Genomic DNA, 21592 nt, shown 5'->3' with positions numbered 1-21592 from the left:
ACAACATGTTTCCCTGATGTTAGCATGTCACCTCATTTAGCAGTGTAAGCTACATAATGTAAGCACTTACAGTAGTGTGCCAGGAACAGATGACCACATAAAGAAATCTGTCACACTATGGTGTCATTCTGTTGCCAGAGTGGAGTATTCTGAAGTGAAGTCTTAGGTTTTATGCTCACATGAATTACTTGTACATTTACATTTACCTCATTATTTGAAACTTTGGCCACATTTCATAAGAACATCCTTCACTGTAACACTATATATAAGACAAAATATGGAAAAGCATAATAAGTCGCCTTTTACATCATTTCTTGACCATTGATTATTCAACATTGAGCCTTGTTCATCTTCTCTCTGTCTTTGCTCTTTCTGCAGCACCAAATGTGTCCGTGAGATCCTCTCGTCACTTCACTCAGCGGCCATTATGTTGACCCTAATCTAAACCAATCAGCAAGCCATCCCTACCTTTCCCTCCCATCTCCCCTCCCCACACCCTTTCCCATTTCCATCATGACCAGCCTCAAGCGTTCTCAGACGGAGCGCTCGGTTGGGGGCTCAGTGCCGGCTTCTGATGAGTTCTACACCCGCCGCCTGCGACTGCCCAATGGAGGGGCACCTCCACCTCGCAGTGAGAGTGCCCACATCTCCTCTTCCTCCACCACTGGCACGAACCCTGGGGTCCCCAAGATGGGGGTTCGGGCTCGTGTGGCCGACTGGCCCCCAAGGAAAGATGGAGGAGGAGGAGGTGTTTGGCATATCACAGTGGAAACAGACTCACCCAGCTCTACCAATACCACCAGCTCTTCGGGATCAGGTAGTGGAGATAGAGAAAGACTTGGAGGAGGTGGAGGAGGAGGAGGAGGAGGAGGAGGAGGGGGAGGAAGTGGTGGTAGTGGTAGTGGTGGCAGTGGAGGCGGAGGGGTGTCAGCCGTCACAGCCCACAGCAATCTGTCAGCCAAGCTGGGCCACCTGATAAGCCCGCAGGACTCATCCATGCTGCGCAACATCCACAACACACTAAAGAACAAGATGCAGAGCAAGGGAAAAGACAATCGCTTCCTGTCACCTGATGGCTATCTGGGCTCACCTCGCAAAGGCATGAGGCGCATACGCCAGCGCAGTAACAGTGATATAACTATCAGTGAGCTGGATGTGGACGGCAATGAGGGTTGGTCATTCTCCGGGTGGACACCTATGCACCGTGAGTATGGCAGCACTTCATCCATAGATAAACACGGTGTTTCAGGAGAGAGCTTCTTTGACATGCTAAAGGGATACCAGTCCTCTGAGGCCCCTGATCAGCGAAGCCCAGCTCCAGAGAAGCTAACAGAGCTACTCAGTGTGGCCCCGACAAAGCAGGCTGCCCTGGACCTGCCAGATGGACCTTTGGGTCCAGCCAGAGGTAGTCCTGCCAGTCGGCTGAAGGAACGAGAGAAGCACTTGAAGAGGAGGTCAAAGTCAGAGACAGGGGGAGAGTCGATATTCCGTAAGCTGCGCAGTGTGAAGGTGGAGGGTGACACATCGAGGGGTGGCTCAGATGCAGAAGATGGGGGGAAAGGGGATGAGAGTGGCCCACCTCCCAAACCCTGGGCGTGCCAAAAAGGCTTCTCCCATTTCGATGTCCAGTCCCTACTCTTTGACCTCAATGAGGTAATCCATAGTCGGCAATCTGGGTCCAAACGCAAGAACACCACTACTGGTGCCTCGGCTGCTGCTGCCGCCTCTGCTTCGGCCACGTCCTCCCTTGCCTCCAATCAGAGTGGACTGTATGGGTCACCCTGTGGCTCACAAGAGGAGCTGAGCAAGGAGGGGACAGGAGGACACGGTACCAACCCTGCCTTGGACCCTGGTGATGACAAGAGCAATGACTTGGTGCTCAGCTGCCCTTGTTTCAGGAATGAGATTGGTGGAGAGGGTGAGAGGAACATCTCTCCTGCTAAACAGGTAGGTTTTTTGCAAGAGTAGGATGAGTAGACTTTATAAAACATTTATCTGGTTGTTCCTGAAAAGACAGCTGTCTGAGGCTCCTGAATTTTAATCATAAGACTGCAGCCTGCAATATTACTTCCTGAACTTTCTGGCCATTTTAAAAACACCAAGATTGAAGATACCATAAAAGTTGATTATTGCATGTTCAAGATGCACTGAAGATTAAATATAACAATATGGTTGTCAGCTTTTTTGCTTTACTTTTCCTTGTCTTCCATCCCTCAGCAGGGCAGCATTGGTAGCGGTGGGAGCTCAAGCAATTCTTCTGGCAGTACAGAGGAAGGACCTTTGGATGCCACCCTCACTACGCATTTTACTAACGCTGGGGTGGCTGTGTTGGAGGCCCCCAAGGACGGGCCAAGCCAACACGCTGACAGGTCCAAACGATACATTGTGGAACATGTTGACCTTGGCACCTATTACTACCGAAAGTACTTCTACCTCAGAGGTGAGCAAAACAGGATAGTATGTACTTTTTAAATTGGTTGTTCTGGACTTGAACACTATGTAGTATTGATGCAAAAGCTGGAGCTTGCATTCCATTAGAATAAAGAGAAAGGTTGCCAAGCAGTGGCATTAATGAAGTTCTTATTTTTTTGTGCAAGGGTAATTTTGTGTCAGGATTTACATCCCTCCCACACATGGAGCTTTCACACTGCCACATGGTAACTTGCTACCTCCAGTCATTTAAAATTAGGGGAAGGCAGTAGAGTGGAAGCCATTTTGAACATGGTAGTAGAGGTACGAGGCGGTCACTGCTTATGTGAATGCGCACAGGTTTTGCTCTGCTGCGCTGAGTTTGCCGTTTTGAATTTCTAGCATTAGTTGCCTGGCTTTGGAGAGTCAAACAGCGGGCATCAGGGAAGCAGAAAGAAGACCAGACGAAGGAGCTGATGATGTTGGTGTCTGAATACTCCGAGTTGTGCAACATGGTGCTAGCAACTTATAAGGGCAATTGGAAGAAAAACTGAGCCTGGGATAACATTTCTACCACACTTAAGATCACTGATAAATTGTCCAAATACACTCACTGGCCACTTAATTAGGTACACCTCGCTAGTACCATGTTGACACCCTTTTGGCCTCAGAACTGCCTTAATTCTTGGTGGCATAGATTCAACAAGGTGCTAGAAACATTCCTCAGAGATTTTGGTCCATATTGACATGATAGCATCACACAGTTGCTGCACATCCATGATGTGAATCTCCCGTTCCACCACATCCCAAAGGTGCTCTATTGGATTCAGATCTGGTGACTGTGGAGGCCATTGGAGTACAGTGAACTCATTGTCATGTTCAAGAAACCAGTTTGAGATGATTTGAGCTTTGTGACGTGGTGCCTTATCCTGCTGGAAGTAGCCATCAGAAGATGGGCACACTGTGGTCATAAAGGGATGGACACGGTCAGCAACAATACTCAGGTACGCTGTGGTGTTTGAACCATGCTTAGTTGGTACTAAGGGACCCAAAGTGTGCCAAGAAAATCTCCCCCACACCATTACACCACCACCACCAGCCTGAACCGTTGATACAAGGCAGGATGGATCCATGCTTTCATGTTGTTTACACCAAATTCTGACCCTACCATCTGAATGTGGCAGCAGAAATCCAGACTCATCAGACCAGGCAACATTTTTCCAATCTTCTATTGTCCAGTTTTGGTGAGTCTGTGTGAACTGTAGCTTCAGTTTCCTGGTGTTAGCTGACAGGAGTGGCACCTGGTGTGGTCTTCTGCTGCTGTAGCCCATCTGCTTCAAGGTTCGATGTGTTGTTGGTTCAGAGATGGTCTTCTGCAGGCCTTGGTTGTAAGAAGTGGTTATTTGAGTTACTGTTGCCTTTCTGTCATCTTGAACCAGTCTGGCCATTCTCCTCTGACCTCTGGCATCAACAAGACATTTTCACCCAGAGAACTGCTGCTCACTGGATATTTTCTCTTTTTTGGACCATCCTCTGTAAACCCTAGATGGTTGTGTGTGAAAATCCCAGTGGATCAGCAGTTTCTGAAATACTCAGTCCAGCTGGTCTGGCACCAACAACCATACCACGTTCAAAGTCACTTAAATCACCTTTCTTCCACATGTCTACATGCCTAAATGAATTGAGTTGCTGATTGGCTGATAAGCTGTATGTGTTAATGAGCAGTTGAACAGGTGTAGCTAATAAAGTGGCCAGTGAATATATGTAGAAATCTTTGATAATGTTAGTGATTTCTGTTGTCTTGATGTCTTGTCTTGTATGATGCTACAAGGGCAGTTGCCGCGTGATGGTGTGAAAGCAGCTTTTGGTCAACAGAGTTCAGCTTTAAAATGGGCAAAGTGGCAAAGCTGCCCTTGATGTTTCTAAGTTCTCCACTTTTCTCTAGTTTCCTCCTGTCTTTCACATCATTCCCTTCTGTCAGTCGCTTCCTTAAATCCTGTTCCTCCTCATTCCTAGAACACTGGAACTATCTGGGGGTAGATGAGAACCTGGGCCCGGTGGCAGTGAGTCTAAGGAGGGAGAAACTGGATGAACACAAGGAGCATGGCCAGCAGTACAACTACAGAGTCATCTTCAGAACGAGTGAGGTACATTAAAATGGACACATGACTTGTGCTTTGTATACTGATTCATATTGTGTTTTATCAGCTTCATTTGCTTATTGTTGTGTTCGTGCACTCACCAGGATGTACTGTATTTGTTGCTCTTCCCTCTGGAGCCACGATCGTTCATGTGAACAAATGTGTCAATATTTAGTACACTGTGTACTTAGTGATGTCACTGAGAAGCTCTTATGTATTTGATTTGTGTGGGTGTAAACGTGTAAGATCAGGACGCAGCCTTGCTGATAGAAAAACCCAGCTGGAGGGATCCATTGTAAAAGCTTCATCTCAGTGTTGTCAGATACGGCTCAAGACCTTGGATGCCTCCGCCTCCATTCCTTAACACCACCACAAATGATTGCATGTTTGATTTAATTTGTAATGTATTCTCCCAATTGTTCATTCACGACGCTCAATCTGCAGTTCACAGCGATAGGACATCTCGTGAATCCCTCTAGGCTCTGCTGCCATCCCCTCCTATAGACACACTAGAGCCAGGGATCCATGTCCTCATTCTCTGAGCTGAACGCCCACCTACCATCTTTGTCAGCCTTCATCTGTGAAGGACCGAGCTCTGCCATTTCACAGCTAAACGAGACTAAAATAGCGCCAAAGGTATTTGAGCAGAGAAGGGAAAGCATTGCTCTTGTATTAAAGAGCACCATGAATAATAGCCCTACCAATCTCTTGGGATGACGCATGGCCTACAGGCTTGTGTTTTCCCCTATTTTCTTCCCTTCTCTCGATTCCCTCTTTCCTCTCTAATTGCTATTTTCAGACCAGGGAGCTGGGCAGGTATGGATATATATGTGTGTGTCCGTGTGGGAGTGAGTGAGATGCACTGATGTTGAAGAGATAAGTCCGGTGTCCACTGAGGACAGCTATTGTCCTCTCTTCATGAGAGTATTTCTCTTCAGTTTGTGTAAACCTGAGGGTCCTGGCACTGACCCTGGGCCTACTGAACACTATGCGAAGACACACAAACACTGTAAGTGATTCTTAAGAGCCATGGGAGCACTAAGGGTATCCAGCTGTGTTTATTTGTTCATGATGGATATTCAGGTCCTGGTCCTTCTGCAGTCCTCTTGATTTATTCATGGATGCCCTCCTCGAGTTTGTTTTAGCCTCAAGCCCTGAGAGTCTTCATAGTGGAAACTACAGCAGCAAAACCTACATGCATTCTTTCTTCCTGCTTAGCCAGACAGTTTGTTTTTCCCTACACCAGCAGAGAGCATGGACTGGCAGAATCCATTTTTAGCCTGGGTTTTCCAGAGAAAAGGCTGATTTCATGAAGCCCATGATGCATCGATGGCCATGATTATCTTTTGAATAGAGACCTCTTATGCTGGTGAGCTGAATTTAATTGCACAGGCCTTTAGGCCGCATCACAGGCTTTCTTGCAGTTTTCCAAACATAGACTTAGTAGTGTTCTTCTGGTGACTGGACAGCTAGTTCTGCTTGTGTTGCCAGCTATAAGGGCATTTTGAAAGAACAAACACACTGCACGGAGCAAAAAGAGAGGGACCCTGACAAAAATGTTGAGAACTCAAAGAAGAATTATCAAAGCAACAAACATCAATAAGCCAGACTAAATCCGTTTCTGTTATTGTGGCAAAGCATCTGCAATACTGCAGTATAATATGCTCTAAAGATAAAATCTCACTGGGGAGTATTTGAGTGTTCAACATATAGTATTGAGTCATTGTGATTAAAAAAAAAGCACACAGAGGAAAACATCAAGCATTTTATACCCCACTGATGAGTTAAGAAGAAATTAGGAAATGGCATTCTTGTAGTTTGGGCCACAAGTGCCCTTTCATTCTTCCTGACCGCCAGACAGCGGTGCTTTAGCCCTGGATATCTCCCATCTTGTGTATGTGTAGGTTGAGCCACCTGTGACCATGCAATGACGTAGGGCGTTCACACTCGTATAAAACCCCACAGAATCTTCTCACCCAGACTCCGAGTGACAGACAACTCTGGCGGTCATCCAGAATTCATAGAACTGTGGTTACAGCTGTAACTCTCATTTTTTTCGTGCAACAATGAGTTTTCACTCTATTTTTTTTATGTATGACTTAAATAATTAACCATGGAACCACACAACTGCCACAACGAACCAAGACCAAGACAATGCAAGTCGCCAAAGATATGAAGCCTAACTGAAGCTCAAGGAGAGTCAGTTAGCTGAAAACACCCTGCAGCCACACTGCTGTTATATGACATGCGTTATGTGCTGCCCCTTGCACCAACAGCAAGCTGCAGTGTGTCAGTGGAGGACCACACACAGTTATGACTACTTTTACTAAAACATCTGTACTTCCTTTGGATTAGCCTAAAACCGTGTGTGGACACCCACTAATTAAACTTAATTTTTTAACTGAAGAACCAGGCAGTTCCTTTTTTGCCATTGTCTTTATAATGACAGGATTGTAGGTTGCATAACTCAGGATATTTCTCGACTTCATCAACTAGTCTCTTCTCATCCATTCTTCAACAACACATGAGAGGCAGTGACAGCAAGAGGTGAGGAGAGGGAGTGGAGCTGCTATGGGAGCTTGGATAGCTGCTTGAAAATAGGACAGTGGTGTGACGTGGTGTCGCTGTGGCCCATCCGCAAGTGCCGGCGTGCACCTAGCTGCAACAGGTGTGGGGGTTGTACATAGAAAATAACAGGGGCAACTGTGACTGCCATCAAATTTTTTTCAAGCCTCTATGCCTTCAATAGCCATGACTGGAGGCATTATGTTCTCTCTCCTGGCCATTACTCAATGTCATATCTAATAACAAGCTAATATTTTGTTTTGCTGAGGACACAGTTGTCACATATCTAGCATGATTATTATTATTATTATTATTATTATTATTATTATAGTGATATGTTTTCACATTTATCATCAGTAGTGCTGTGGTTAGCACTGTTGCCTCACAGCAAGAGTGTGCAAGGTTTGAATCCACTGGCCAGCCAGGGCCCCTCTGTGTGGAGTTTGCATGTTCTCCCTGTGTCAGTGTGGGTTTTCTCCAGGTACTCCAGCTTCCTCCCACAGTCCAAAGACATGCAGGTTAATTGGTGACTCTAAATTGTCTGTAGGTGTGAATGTGAGTGTGAATGGTTGTCTGTCTTATGTGTCAGCACCCTGGAAAGGTCGCCCAATGAGTCTATGATACTGCTTTTAGTCAAAGGGTTAAGTAACTGATGGGATCGCATGTTAACAAAGCTGATACTGATACGAATTTGGGCTACGATGCACATTACCCTACAATTTTATGTCCTGTACATGTTCTGTGTGATTCCTTTTTTGTGGTGGGTTAATACAAAAACTAAACTAACCAAAAAAAAAAAAGAAAACTGTTTTGACACACTGCGTTTAGTATCAATGTATTTTGGCATTTAGGCAACAGTATAAGGTGTAAACGTCAAACTACAGTATCGTATAATTGACTCATTATTTTTAGTTGGTATTAAATCATTTCCACAATTTGACAGTGAATGTTTTTTAATAAAAACTCAAGACTTTTCCTGATGCTTACATTTTCTAGTTTCTCTTCCCTCTCTCTCTGGTTGTGCTGACTGCAGCTGAACACCCTGAGGGGCTCCATCCTGGAAGATGCAGTTCCTTCAACATCCAAGCATGGTTTAGCTCGAGGCCTGCCCCTGAAAGAGGTGCTGGAGTACCTGGTGCCTGAGCTCAATGTGCACTGCCTGCGCCTGGCACTCAACACACCTAAGGTCACTGAGCAGCTAATGAAGCTGGATGAGCAGGGGGTGAGGAGACACAGTGGCTGGGTTACGTTGAATAATTCCTTTGATCGCGTATATTAAAAAACTTCCTTTTTTTTCTTTTTTTACTGCCGTCCATTTAGTAAGAAAGACAGTCTTACCAAGGCTTAATATTGTCATTATCATTCTCAGAAATGTGACATTTTCCAGTACTATGTACAGCAAATTATTTTCATGATGTGTTTTATGAATCATTTTATGTGTAGGTGTTATTTTTTCCAAAGGGGGATGTCTCATTGTAAAGCAGAATTATTTAGTATTAATTTTATTTCTGATTAATTTATCCGTTCATGCCCACAGACTATTATGTGGGATTTAAGTGGAGAAACACCCTCACACATCTGCCCACATACAAACACACACCTCGACCTTAAAAAGGAGAAAAACACAAAACAAGCTCTTTGATACTCGTGCTCCCTGATGCAATCATCAAAGCTGAACCTCTGAAAATGCCAACATGATTTCTCTGGAAAATGGCACACTGATCACTGCAGAACAACCCAAGGTGGTTATTCTTAAAATGCCAACATGAGTTCTGCCTAAAATGTCAACATGGTTACTCCGACATGATTTCCACACAGTAATATACGTACATGTGTTGCCCCTTCTCATTGCCACGATCTCTGCTCTCCCCATAGTTGAGTTTCCAGCGGAAAGTGGGGGTGATGTACTGCATGGCAGGCCAGAGCAGTGAGGAGGAGATGTACAACAACGAATCAGCCGGTCCTGCGCTGGAGGAGTTCCTGCATCTGCTGGGGGAGAGGGTTAGACTCAAAGGATTCACCAAGTACCGGGCCCAGCTGGACACCAAGAGTATGTACATGCACAGAAATCGCAAGTTGATGGTGTTTCATTGACACTAAACTAATGTCTGATCCACAGTAGCAGGGTAAACAAGCATGGGCACACTGTGTAGAAGTTCTTAATGATTAAAGGAGGCTTGTGTTCAGTCACCCAGCAAGCATTGGATGGATTGTGTCATGCAGGAGGTGACTAACCCCTGAGACATGGAAATTCTGACCAATCAAGAGCAGCTTTCTCACACAAGGCATTTCGTTTGGTTCACTTGTAGATGCTGCTGTGAGAACACGAACCAATTCTATGCAATTATGCAACTTTGGGACAAAATGAGACCCTGATTCAGACCAAAGCAAGACAACTCTAGGTCTGAAAGCACCCTTAAAGTCTGGATAAATTAAAATTAGAGATTTCTTCTAAACACAGTATACCTGTCGGAAAATACTTCTTAAAGCATGTGAAAGGACTGTGAGCTATACGATGCTGCATTGTTGGGTTAGACTGATGTTTTTGGGAACGCCTGAACTCATGCCATCCTCCTCCCCTACTATATAAAAACTATGTTACTACCAAAGTTAGAGTACATAACATAGGTGCCGTGTCATAATAATTTTATACACTTGCTGATTTTCATTCAAATGTAGATGGTAGGTTAGTGACACATTTGTCTGTGGTGTGAAACTCATAACACATTTATTTTGCGTTACGTTGACTTTAAAGCATTTGGTTTTAATTCACTACTTTTCTGTTGGTATCAGCCTTGCAGTGTTCACATTGTATAGTCGTGTCCTGTTGCAGTGTTAATTATTGGGGCCCAAGATGTTTAAAATGCCTCTGAGACTTCTGCTTCTCTCTTCTGCCCTTCACCCTCAGTCTGCTTAATCCCTCCTGCTTCCTCTCAGTGATTCTTCTGTTTCCTCTCTGTGTACCACCTTAAAAACAAAAGTTTCTTTTATACTAGACATGCGACAGATGGCCTTTGGTGTTGGATTAGTCTGCTGGAGAACCGATCCCCTATGTGTCTCCTTTTTTTCTCCTTTATCCGACCACTTCTGCATTGATGGCCACATCATGTCTGCTTTGATATTTAAGTCCGTGCTATTCTTAGATCAATTAAGTCATCTCCCATAATGCTCGGTGAGACAAAACCTCCAAGTCACTTCTTGCAGGACATGTAATAAACCTTCAGTGGCCTCATGTAAATTAAATACAGCCATGCAAAGCACTCCCTATAGAAGGAGTGTAATTAATTGCAGTAATCTAGCCAGGTTAAGTATGGTCTTTTAAACACCTTGTGACTGTTTTGTTCTCTGAATAGAGCGCATCAAAAGACTGTGGAGGTGGTTATTAACATGCAGTGGCTCTCTTTAGGGCCAGAGCCTGTTAAGAGCTCAGTGAGCACAGGGCCATCTGATTAGCCTTTGCAGCAGAGGAAGATGGGGAACATAAAGATTGTGTTTGCTCATACTTGTTCTTCATACTTGTTATACTTCACCAGTTGACTGTTATCTGTTAGTGTTCCTGCATGTGTTGTGATCAGTTCTCTATATGTGACAGCAAGAGCTGTTTGTGGAGAGGATGTTTATGGTTAAAATGCTGTTTTATTTTGTAAGCTCTAATACTGAATAGTGCTTTTACACTGACAACATTCTTATAATTGGACCCAGAAACAAGAGTGGCTTAAAGTAGTTAGAGTTATAACTGCATTACAGTGAAAATTAAGTTGTTTCTAACATGAGACATTGACATGTAATTTCGCCCCCCCCCCAGCTGACTCCACGGGCACCCACTCCTTGTACACCACTTACAAGGACTATGAGATCATGTTCCATGTGTCCACCATGCTGCCCTACACACCCAACAATAAGCAACAGGTAGGTGTCAACACACTGAAGTCTTTATGTCCATGAGCAAGTTGTAGTTATTTGTTTATTTATTGTTTCATTTCCTTTTTATTTTTGAAATGTAGATCAATATACAAGCAGTGAGACAGAGAGAGAAAGAAAAAAAAAACTGACAAAAATGAAGAAATTAATAAATTGATTAATAGATAAATAAATAAAAACTAAATAAATAACTAAAAATGAAATAAATAAATAAAATTAACAAAAAAAGTAAAAAAAAATCACCACACACTAAAAAGAGGTTGTAAAAAAGAATCTCGTATCACAAATAAAACCTTCTCACCCTCGTTTTCATTTAGACTAGTATTTAAAACACTTGTGCATATGAGTAGCGCACTTGAGCAAGAGCATGTGCTTGAACTCTGTTGTGCATTCAGTTAAGTTGACAAGGCGCATTACTTGTCCATGTTTGACACTGTTTATGCAGAAGTGTTTCAAAATGAAAAGTTCAGTATTTCCCAAACACATGTACTTTTGCTTTAAGGAGTTCAAACACATGCGCTCGCTCAGGTGCACTACTTGTATGCAGACTTGTTTTTAAATAGTAAGGTTTTAGCTGACATGCATGTGTTTGGGAAATACTGAGCATACAAGTGGATAAATAAGACTTGGATTATAATACATGAGTTGCATGAGAGTACGTAAACTGATGTTTTGTTATAGTTTTCTTGTTGTTAAATGTGCCCCTCCTTTACTTTGATTCATCAAGAGTGTTCGCTGTTTTTGAATTCTCTGTGCACACATGAGGCATACAAAATTCAAGTATTTCTTTAGTATCACTCAACATCTAATGCCAGTTTCTCCTGCTGTCTTTGTGGTCTTCCAGTTACTGAGGAAGCGTCACATTGGGAATGACATCGTGACGATCGTGTTCCAGGAACCTGGGGCACTCCCCTTCACCCCCAAAAACATTCGCTCACACTTCCAGCACGTCTTTGTGATCGTGCGCGCTCACAACCCATGTTCCGAAAACAGCTCCTACAGGTGAGATCACATTAAGTCATTCAAGGTACAGCTTCAGTGAAATGCAATCCTGTTGGTTTTTTTCAACTTGTGCACTGCAGTCAAGTTCTTTTTTGCCTCTTTACCCAAACATTGCTGCTCTGTTGGGCTTCTAGCTGTCCTGTAGATTGTTTTCTAGAGCTCTCAGCCCCAAAAGTGCTAAGTCAGTCAAGCTTAACAGACAGTACAGGGGATATCTACCTTATGTTACATGCTCTTTAAGCTATACTGTGCAAGATTTTCCTAAAAAACAATGTATAGACTCAATTATCCCTCTCAATCGTCACCTATGACCCACTATATCTTCCTGTATTTCTTATTTTCTTCTTATTTCACTCTGTTTGGGATGTTCCTGGGCACAGTGCACAGGTGAGGTCAGGACTTAATAAAAGGTAGCGACCAGGTGCCACACGGTAAGCAGCTCACCTCCAAGAGGAAGCTATGAAAATTGTGGACCCAGTGCCTCACAGGAGGGTGTATGTGACTGAGAAACAGATTTAAGGAATGCCAATTTTTTTTTTTACCATCTAAAAAACATTGCCAAAATCAAAGGTATAGTGTCTAAGCCTGACTTGGAGAGACTTATCCATGCATTTGTCTCTAGTAGGTTAGACTACTGTAACGGCCTGCTCACTGGCCTCTCCAAACGGGCCGTAAGACAGTTGCAGTACATCCAGAATGCTGCTGCTCGGGTCCTGACCAAAACCAGGAAGTACGAGCACATTAGTCCTGTGCTCAGGTCTCTACACTGGCTTCCTGTGGCTCAGAGAATAGACTTTAAAGCAGCTCTGCTTGTGTACAAGTCTCTCCACGGCCTAGCACCAAAGTACATCTCTGACATGTTAGTGCCATATGAACCATCTCGGACTCTGAGGACCTCAGGGACTGGCCTCCTGCTGGTGCCCAGAGTCAGGACTAAACGTGGGGAATCAGGATTCCAGTTTTATGCAGCTAAAATCTGGAACAGTCTCTCTGAAGATGTGAGACAGGCCTCTACTCTGACAATGTTCAAATCTAGGCTCAAAACAGTTCTATTTCACTGTGCATATGACTGAAAGGATCTTATCTTATCTGCACTCTTCTCTTTTAAAGTTCATTTTATAATGATTATTTATGTTTTTATTTTGTATTGTGATTTTAATGCATTTTCTTGTTCTGTAAAGCACTTTGAATTACTTTGTGTACGAATTGTGCTCTACAAATAAACTTGCCTTGCCTTGCCTTGCCAATTACCAGACCAATTATTCAGCTGATGGCTTTTGAAATCACTTAACAGCTGAATTCAGTGGTTCATGCTGATTTTCTTTAAGGTGGTACAATGGAGCTAGACTGAAAAATGGGATGTAAATTGTCAGTTTTATGGCGTTTTATTCACCTGCACAGTTAAAAAGGTTAACTTAATGTATTTTTGTTCATATGCAACGATACCTTTAAACATTTAAAGTGTGGTTTGGTAAAGTGTTTCTGAAGTTTGATTGTTTCTTACAACAGGTAGTTGTTTTATAATCATCACACATTGAAACCAGTGCAGCAGATGGATTTGAAAGAAGAAGTCTAGATGGATTATTTGGACTTTGTTTTACCTGAACTGCGCACATGACTTCTTCATGAATCACTCTCTGTCCCTGCTGAAACAATAACACTGTTATCTGTTGCTTCAAATGGTTGCACGTCTCTCAGTGCGTTTGCATTCCATCACTCCATCATAGAGTAGGCTGTGAATGTTGAGAGCCCTCTCCACAGCTCACGATTTATTACCACATTGTCGGAGACATGTGATATGAAATACAACGTGCCAGCCTGCAGTCATTTTTAAGAAATAATGAACTTTCTGCCTGCTCAGCTGTGAAGGACATTTCATTCTCTGTTTATTCCTGCCTCTGTCTTGTTATCTAGTTTCTGTCATTCTCTCTTATCTTGCTCTCTATGACTCCTCCTCCCTCTCACACTAATGGCTGTTTTAATTGCTGTCTGAGCACATTGTGTGAGGTCTTAATTGTCCCCCATGGGGCTACTTCGTTACTGAGCAACCACACACACACACACACACACACACACACACACACACACACACACACACACACACACACACGCACGAACAAAGAGCCCAGCAATAGAGGGAATATGGAGCAAATGCTGTTTACACGTGCCGTCTGTGATTCACAAATGTAAATGAAGTTTTCTGAAGTGAGAACTAATTCTTCACACGCACTATAGAGGTGAAAGATCAGGTTTCTGAAGTAAATTTACGATTCATAGTCACCACAGGGGATTTGACTGAGTCATAATGTATTAAGTAAGGATGACCTACATGCTTTGAAGCTGCCGTGTGTGTGTTTTTGGTGGACATTCACACACACATGGGGCAGGGAAATATTGCACACTTTATTGTTGTATTTAGTACGGTTCTGCCCTCTGAAGCAGCGGTTCCTTTTTTTAGAACCATGGCAACCCTTCAAAGGAAATGCTCCGTCATGGCACCCCGAGCCACCCAACCCCTGGTCTAGCACTGTGCTGGAGAACGGTCCGGCTGAACCCGTTATAATTCTGCACTAAAGTAAAAAACACTCTTGGTTATTTGTATTTCTTTAAACCAATAACGATGGTGCCCTTGCAGCATAGTGTCAGCTGGGGGTGGTAATCACCAGAGGACCTATGATACAATATTATCATCATACTTAGGTCACGATCCGATATTATTGCGATATGCTGAGTATTGTGATAAAATATATTGCAATATATTACCAACTGCAATTCTTTGTCAACATCAGTTTTACCTTATAAGATAAAGTTTATAGTCTGTGTTTAATCATTTTGGCAACACCCATGTTTGAAGCTTTGTCTGTTCCAACCACATCCCCCATTCTTGTGATTTTGCAGGTCTGCAATGTTTGCTCCGGTGTGACTTTCATGTACTGTTCTAGTTCAGAGAACGTGTGACGGCAGTCGGCAGTCCTCTGTGAGATAATGCACCATTATTGTCACATATGAATCCACTGACCTTCGGCGTCACAAGTCAATGCCACCCTTCCTGCTGTACTCAAAGATCTGTCAACTTCATGCTTTGTGGAGCTTGGGTGCAGCTGTGTGGGTGAAAAAACGTGGTGACGGAGTCACATGCAGAGGGAGTGTTTTTAGCATGTCACAAAGCCTTTGTTGTAAACAGCGCTGTATGAACGCAGATCTTAGCACATGAAGTAGGTGATGGACTATGTTGTTTTCTTAGCTCTCTCAGAGTTGGATGGTAATTTTGTCGTGCTAAGTGTGTCCAGTGTTGGTTGATTTTTCAGCGAAGCAGGTTTAGTGTTAGTTTGGCCGTCAGCGGCTAATGCTGTCTCTGGATAGTGGCATGTGAGGTGAGCCCTCATGTTCGTAGTACTCCCAGAGTATTTTATGCTCATATGACACTGCTTGCAAACTGCATGTGTCTTAACCAAGTCCCTCTTTTCTTCTGTGTTTAAAACTGCAAAATTAGTCCAGACGTTTGATTTAAACACAGATGGCACATTTCTGATTTCTGTCTCCGGTGCCTGTAAAGCTCTGGGTAGCCAGGCACTAAAATGATCAACTTCTCCTCCATATTTACCACAGACTGATATTTAAAGAAGAACAGAAAGGTATCTGCCCAATGTCATTGATTGTTTCTCATCACATGCCATGCGGTGTACGCTGCTGCATTCTGTGTTTATCTCAGGGCGCAGCCGTCGCACCCTGAAAAATAGGTAGTTGGGAACGTGTACTTGAAGTGACGGTGTAGCTCTGACGTTTGAGCACGCCTGCTGCACGTCTTGAAAACAATGAATATCAGCGCCGCAAAAAGGCGTCATGTGTACGGCCCCTGCAAGAGCTATTTGACTGGAGCAGTGAGGAAAATGTGGCGCAACTTGCGGGACGCATACATCTGCAACACGACTGAGGAATGGGGCACAAAAAAATCATTTTATAACTCAGGTTGCCTACTTTCAGCTGGTTCGATCAAGGAATATTCAGGTGGAGGTTGAGGAGGAGGAGGAGGATTTAATTGAGGATTAAGATTGCATGAGCACAGAGAGAGAGCAACAGTGTGGAGACAGAGAGGGAGGACAGGTCAGCCCCTTTGGGTGGTCTCGGTGCCAAATGCAAAACACAGGCAGAGAGTGGGGCTGCAGCCAGGGAGGTACCTCCAATGAAGAGGAGCAAGGAAGTGAATGTGGGGCATTCACATGCATCAGACTCAGTGTGCAAGGTTTCTGTGCATTTATGGATTTCAAAACATATAAGGAAAATATGGACATGGTGTCCAAAGGCTTTTACCTCTGTTCAGATGTCTGGAGCACATCACCGCATATTCCCCAGCCAAAGAAGCAACTACACAAACCTAAATTCTGTATAGACTGTTTCATTGCTATTCTGTTGCCAGGGCAACAGCTTTTGTCCCTGTTTACTTCCTGTCAGCTAGTGCATTAACAAACATTTCAACAGGGAATACAAAGGTATGTTTATGCTGTCAGGTTTGAAACAGTGTATAAGATAAATGGTTTGTGCTTTGAGGACCGGTTGTCACAAGTAGACGAAAACACATTGTGCGTACCTTCCCCACATCCACACATAGACATACAGTACACCTCTTAGCCACCCACTCCAACAGGTATTGACATGTTCTTTTTCTTGCCCTGCCTCAGTGGGCAGCAGGTCGTGGATACTGGAAGAGCGGAGCTGCCCACACACTGGATATTTATAAGACCACAAATCACTGAAACCACAGGAATGTGCTCTTTCATTTCTGCTGCCAAACCTCCTGCCACGAGGATCATACAGCAGCCACACAGCACCATAGCACTACACTCTCCTTTCCCTCTCTCCTTCCCTGGCTTTATCACCTTCACCCTCTTTTCTCATTCAGTCTCTCCTTTTTCTCATTCAGGTTTATTTTACTGCCTTTTCGTCTTGTTCTGCGGCTTTCATACCTCAACCTCTCTCCCTCCATCACTTCTCTGTGACCTGCATGAGTCACAGGTCTCTGGTCGACTGACTCACAGGTGTTTGAGATCAGTACAAGTGCTTTTAGAGCTCCAGTGTAATGTATTGAGTGATGTTTGTAGTGATGGAGAAGAATAAGAATAAAAGGTCACATTTTATTTTAACCATTTATTCAGCCTGCTTAAAACCACTTCAGCTGCTCCTCTCCGAAATACTCTGCATGATTCATTTGTCCCCTACAGGAGAGCAGACGAGTGTTGCGTAGAATCTTTGTTGCTTAGATTATACTTTATGTCGGCTGTCAGTTTAAATTAAAGATTTTATATGCTAGTATGGAGCAAGGTGAACGTTAGTTAAAAGGAAAAACTGTTGTTGTTTTTTTATCTTGGTTTTTGTTTTGTCGACATTCTCAGCATTGTAATTACAGTGTAAAGAGAGAGCAGCTTTTTAGTGCAATTCAACCAGCCCAGTTGTTGAGGAAAGCAACAGCAACAAATGTGTCTTTTGCAGCATATTAACACCCATAATTCGTGCTTACATCTGATTTTCAAATAATGAATAATGTAGAACTTGTGTGTTGTATATTGCCATATTCAGTGGCATATTAAACCTGCATTAACTGTTTTTGGCCATGAGGTGTAAACACAACGCTGAAATTGATGAATTAATTAAATGAAGTCCAATATTAACCTAATTATTATCTTTTTAGTTATGATTTGGTCACCACCGTATCCTGAGGAAAGTATTGTTCACTTTAGCTGCTAAATGCTCCACTGTGTTCACCAGAGAGTTGCTAACTTTGCCATTTGGTGCTGGGCAGGTAGTATGCAGTGGGTTTTTGAGCTTTTCCTTTAAAAAACCTGCCTCCTTCAGGTGGAAACAACAAAGATGAAAGCAGTGACAGTGAATTGAAACAGTAAAGTCACAGGCCAGAATACCAAAACAATGAGCTGACACACATATACACCTCCGCAGGCCTCAGGGGAACTATAAACTACTTGTATTTTATTTATTTACTTTAATTCATTTCAAGGGAACCATGTACAGTTTGAAAAATAAATGTCATCATTTGATACACTGTACCAGATTATAGCTTTAAGCTATTTCACATCTGTAGTCTCCCTTGCCAGGTCAAAACAATAACAAACAGCACAATAACAAACAGCACAATAACAAACACTTCAGAGTAAAAACATATTTCAAAGTTATACAAGGGCTCATCACTGCAAGGTACATCTTTCACATGTACACACTCATGTGATCCATTGTTAAAGGACTACTTGATACTGATTTTCAACCAGCTTTGTATCATAACAGTGTGAGCAGTATGTGTAAATGAATGATGCTAAACTTCCTCCATCTTTCCAGCACGCTAATCTCCCTGCTGTCTCTAGGGCTGTTGCTTGAACTACAGATTGTACTTAGCATTTTTGTATGGCCGCCACCATGGAAACAAAGAGTATTGAAGCAGCTTGAGAGAGAGACCTGCCCCCCACCCCCACTCTGAAACTCAGATCAAACTGTAAAACTAAGCAGTGTTGATTAAATATGAATCAAGATTCTGATGCTGTATTGTCCACGTCTCACCTAAAATGTCCTCAGAAACACATTTTAGTGCACTGTTTGGCTGTAACAGGAAATAGGCACCAAACTTTTTTACTCTCAAAATGGAGGCTGAAAAATTGGATAAAAAGGTAAAACTGAGCAGTACTGATCAAATATGAACCAAGATTATGTTCCTTCATTGCCCATTTGTCACCTTAAATGTTTTCAGAAACATATTTTAGTGCGGTGTTTCCCAACTGGTCCAGCAAAGGAGTCCAGATTTCTCCTTAGTTATTAGTTCAAGGTCCACACAGCTGAATACATTTAGCGTCATGTTTGTGTTTGGCCATGTTGTCGATCTAGTTTGCTCTGTCATCTTTCGTCTCTATCAAGTAGCTGTCCATTCATTTACTCAGTTTGCAGCAGAAAATGGCACTTCAAAATAAAAGCTCTGTGCCAGAAATTCACTATACTTCAAAATAAAGTCAGTTTTTTTTTTTTTTTTTTACAAACGTGACACACCGTTTAACTTTAATTTGAGATTGTTTGTCACCAGCCGGCCGCCACACTGATTCCTGTGTCAAAACGGCCAAGCTTGCATCACATCACCCACCAGCGGAGTGTTTATTGGTCTTGTGTGGCCCAGTGCATTCTGGTAGTTGTAGGTCCTATTTGGGTCTTCCTACTGCATTGCAGAGTCCTGCACGGGTCCAGTTTTCAAGATCCTTCCCGACCCGACCCGGCGACGTACAAACCCGCACCCGAACCGCAAACCCGCGCGTCAGGCCAATTAGTACCGCAACCCGGTCCGACCCGTTGAAACACGACCCGCAGCCCGACCTGTAACCCGGATTTAAAGTAATCATTTTGGGTCATATTGGCTGAATATTCAACAGCATATCGCCACAGTTAAGGTGCCAGTAAGTAAACAACGACCTGAATGAAGCAGCTCTCACAATAAAAACCTGACTTCAGCTCCATCATCAACCCTCTGTGTTCTTCTCCAGAATCCATCGAGGAGAGAAGTAATCCATCAGGGAAACACTTCAGAAACATTATAAAGTGATAGTTGTACGTTTTATCCACTTATTTCTCAAATACCTAAATAATTATTTACTGTTTTGGAAGCGGCGCTTGTTAGACGGTGGCAGCCATGTTGATTCTGTTGTCCAGTCACAAATTGTGTTATTAGATGGTGAAACGTATGTCAGCTGCTGAACCAATGACCGTTGCGAAATAGCGGAGGCGATCCTCAGAGAGTAAATAATGACCAAGATAGTTATCTGTAGTTTACCAAACTAATGACTGATGTGTATATCTAAAACCCGCGATCCAACCCACGTTATTTTTTCCCACCCAGATCCGAACCCGGGAAAAAATGTTTTTTTAAAAACCACCCGCAAATCAGCTGTTTTTGCGGGTACCCGTCGGGTACCCGTCGGGTACCCATCGGGTTGCATTGACGTCCCATTCTTATGAAAAGACTGTCCTTCCAGCAGTGAAATACTAATTTTATATGTGAAAATATGGATCACAGCCGCTTTAACTAAAAGGTAGAACATTCAGGTACTTATAATGTTTTTTGTTCATCTGATGGGAATTATCTGTAAGACAGCTGGGGAAGAGCATTTACATCAACCTGTGGATCCAACTACAAGTCCAATATGTATTAGGGCATTTACTAATGTTGGCTTTTTAAGGTATTAAAAATCCAAATTACATACCAGCACTTTTTTACACGAAAAAAAGTTCTAGTCATTGCATTGCAGTCAGTGGTGCACTTATGCTTAACTTTAAATTCAAACTACAAAAGCTTCTCAGAGTTACAGGGTAATACAGTGATGCTGTCAACCTCCAGGGAGAAAATATTCTCTTTTCTTCTCACTTTTTCTAATGTGACAAAAGCACCTTAAAAAGCATCAAACAGTGAACAACCCTAAAATGTATCACATCAATTATGAATTGACTGTAATCCAATTTTTATTCTGACTGTTTGAATTATTCTCTATGAAGGTAGAAATAAGGTTCACATTGAAAACATGCAAATGCCTTCCCCCATACCTGCAGGTATGTTTAATGCTAGTATGTTTATGTATGACCCTCCACCCTCACCCTCCTTCCCTACTTCTTACTTATGTCCTTGAGTTCAATACATACGTCATGTGGGAAATGCAGCATTTTGACAAACCACTGCAGCAACCGTTGAGGGTATTCCCAGCGTTTATTTATCAACACAGCACTATAAAAGTCTGTGTTCGCTCTCCAAGGTAATTTCAACCAGAAAAAAAATTGTTTCTTCTCTTACCTCTGTCTGGCACAAACAAGAACAGGTGGGAAATGAGGTGTCAACAATTTGACGGTTAGTATAATTGAACACCACACGTCTCCAGTGAGGACGTTGCGTCTCCGAGGTATGTTTAGAAATATGTGGGTGACATTTTGACTTTAGTTGCTTATTAGACAAAGCAATTAATCCGGGTGTCAACATGTGTGCTGATGCATGTCAGCGGGGAGGCGTGTGGGATGAGGGCTCACAACTTCCGGTGCTGGTAATTATCACCTGAGAGAGGATCTGTGATTGAACTCATTTGGGTCAGGACTAGGTTGAGACCAGAACAGGTGACCCATGTGGAGACATTGTGCTTTTTGGTCATATAAAGGCCATTTCAGGGCACTGCTCACCTTTTTTCTGTCAGCTGCTTCAGACTGAGACGCTCAATAGATCAGGTTGTGTCTGTTTGTCTCACATAACAGAAAAAAATGCAGTTTTTTCCAGCAAGCAATAATTTCCCTCTCCTCTCAGAGTCTCCCACACAGCCCTCCTCTTTCAGCCACATTTTCCTTTTCCCTCACTCTGGGTTCTGTGGGGCTTTGAGCAGGAGATTTGGAATAGTACTCTCCCCTCGTCCTCCTCCTCGACTCTCCTTCCTCTCCATGGCTGCTCAGCTGAGTTCCTGACATACCAGACGGGGCAGACAGCCTCAGATTGCCATTCCAGGGACTTAATCAAAGGAAAGAGGGGTTTGGGGAAG

At 43.1% G+C, this 21592-nt stretch overlaps 1 protein-coding gene across 8 annotated transcripts in view; it reads left to right on the top strand.

The window, feature by feature from the left end:
• Nucleotides 1-21592, top strand: part of sipa1l1 (signal-induced proliferation-associated 1 like 1) — a 128401-nt gene that overhangs the window by 74825 nt on the left and 31984 nt on the right. For all 8 annotated transcript variants that reach the window (XM_049589536.1, XM_049589532.1, XM_049589537.1 and 5 more), the window contains 7 exons: nucleotides 379-1947; nucleotides 2218-2440; nucleotides 4426-4556; nucleotides 8149-8337; nucleotides 8991-9165; nucleotides 10921-11024; nucleotides 11881-12038. In XM_049589536.1, coding sequence (XP_049445493.1) covers nucleotides 514-1947; nucleotides 2218-2440; nucleotides 4426-4556; nucleotides 8149-8337; nucleotides 8991-9165; nucleotides 10921-11024; nucleotides 11881-12038 — 2414 coding nt within the window. In that variant the 5' untranslated portion in view covers nucleotides 379-513. The remainder of the gene's footprint in view (nucleotides 1-378; nucleotides 1948-2217; nucleotides 2441-4425; nucleotides 4557-8148; nucleotides 8338-8990; nucleotides 9166-10920; nucleotides 11025-11880; nucleotides 12039-21592) is intronic.

The sequence above is a fragment of the Epinephelus fuscoguttatus genome, linkage group LG11 (genome assembly GCF_011397635.1).
Source record: "Epinephelus fuscoguttatus linkage group LG11, E.fuscoguttatus.final_Chr_v1".
Taxonomy (NCBI): Eukaryota; Metazoa; Chordata; class Actinopteri; order Perciformes; family Serranidae; genus Epinephelus; species Epinephelus fuscoguttatus.
This window is presented reverse-complemented; position numbering and strand designations above follow the sequence as displayed.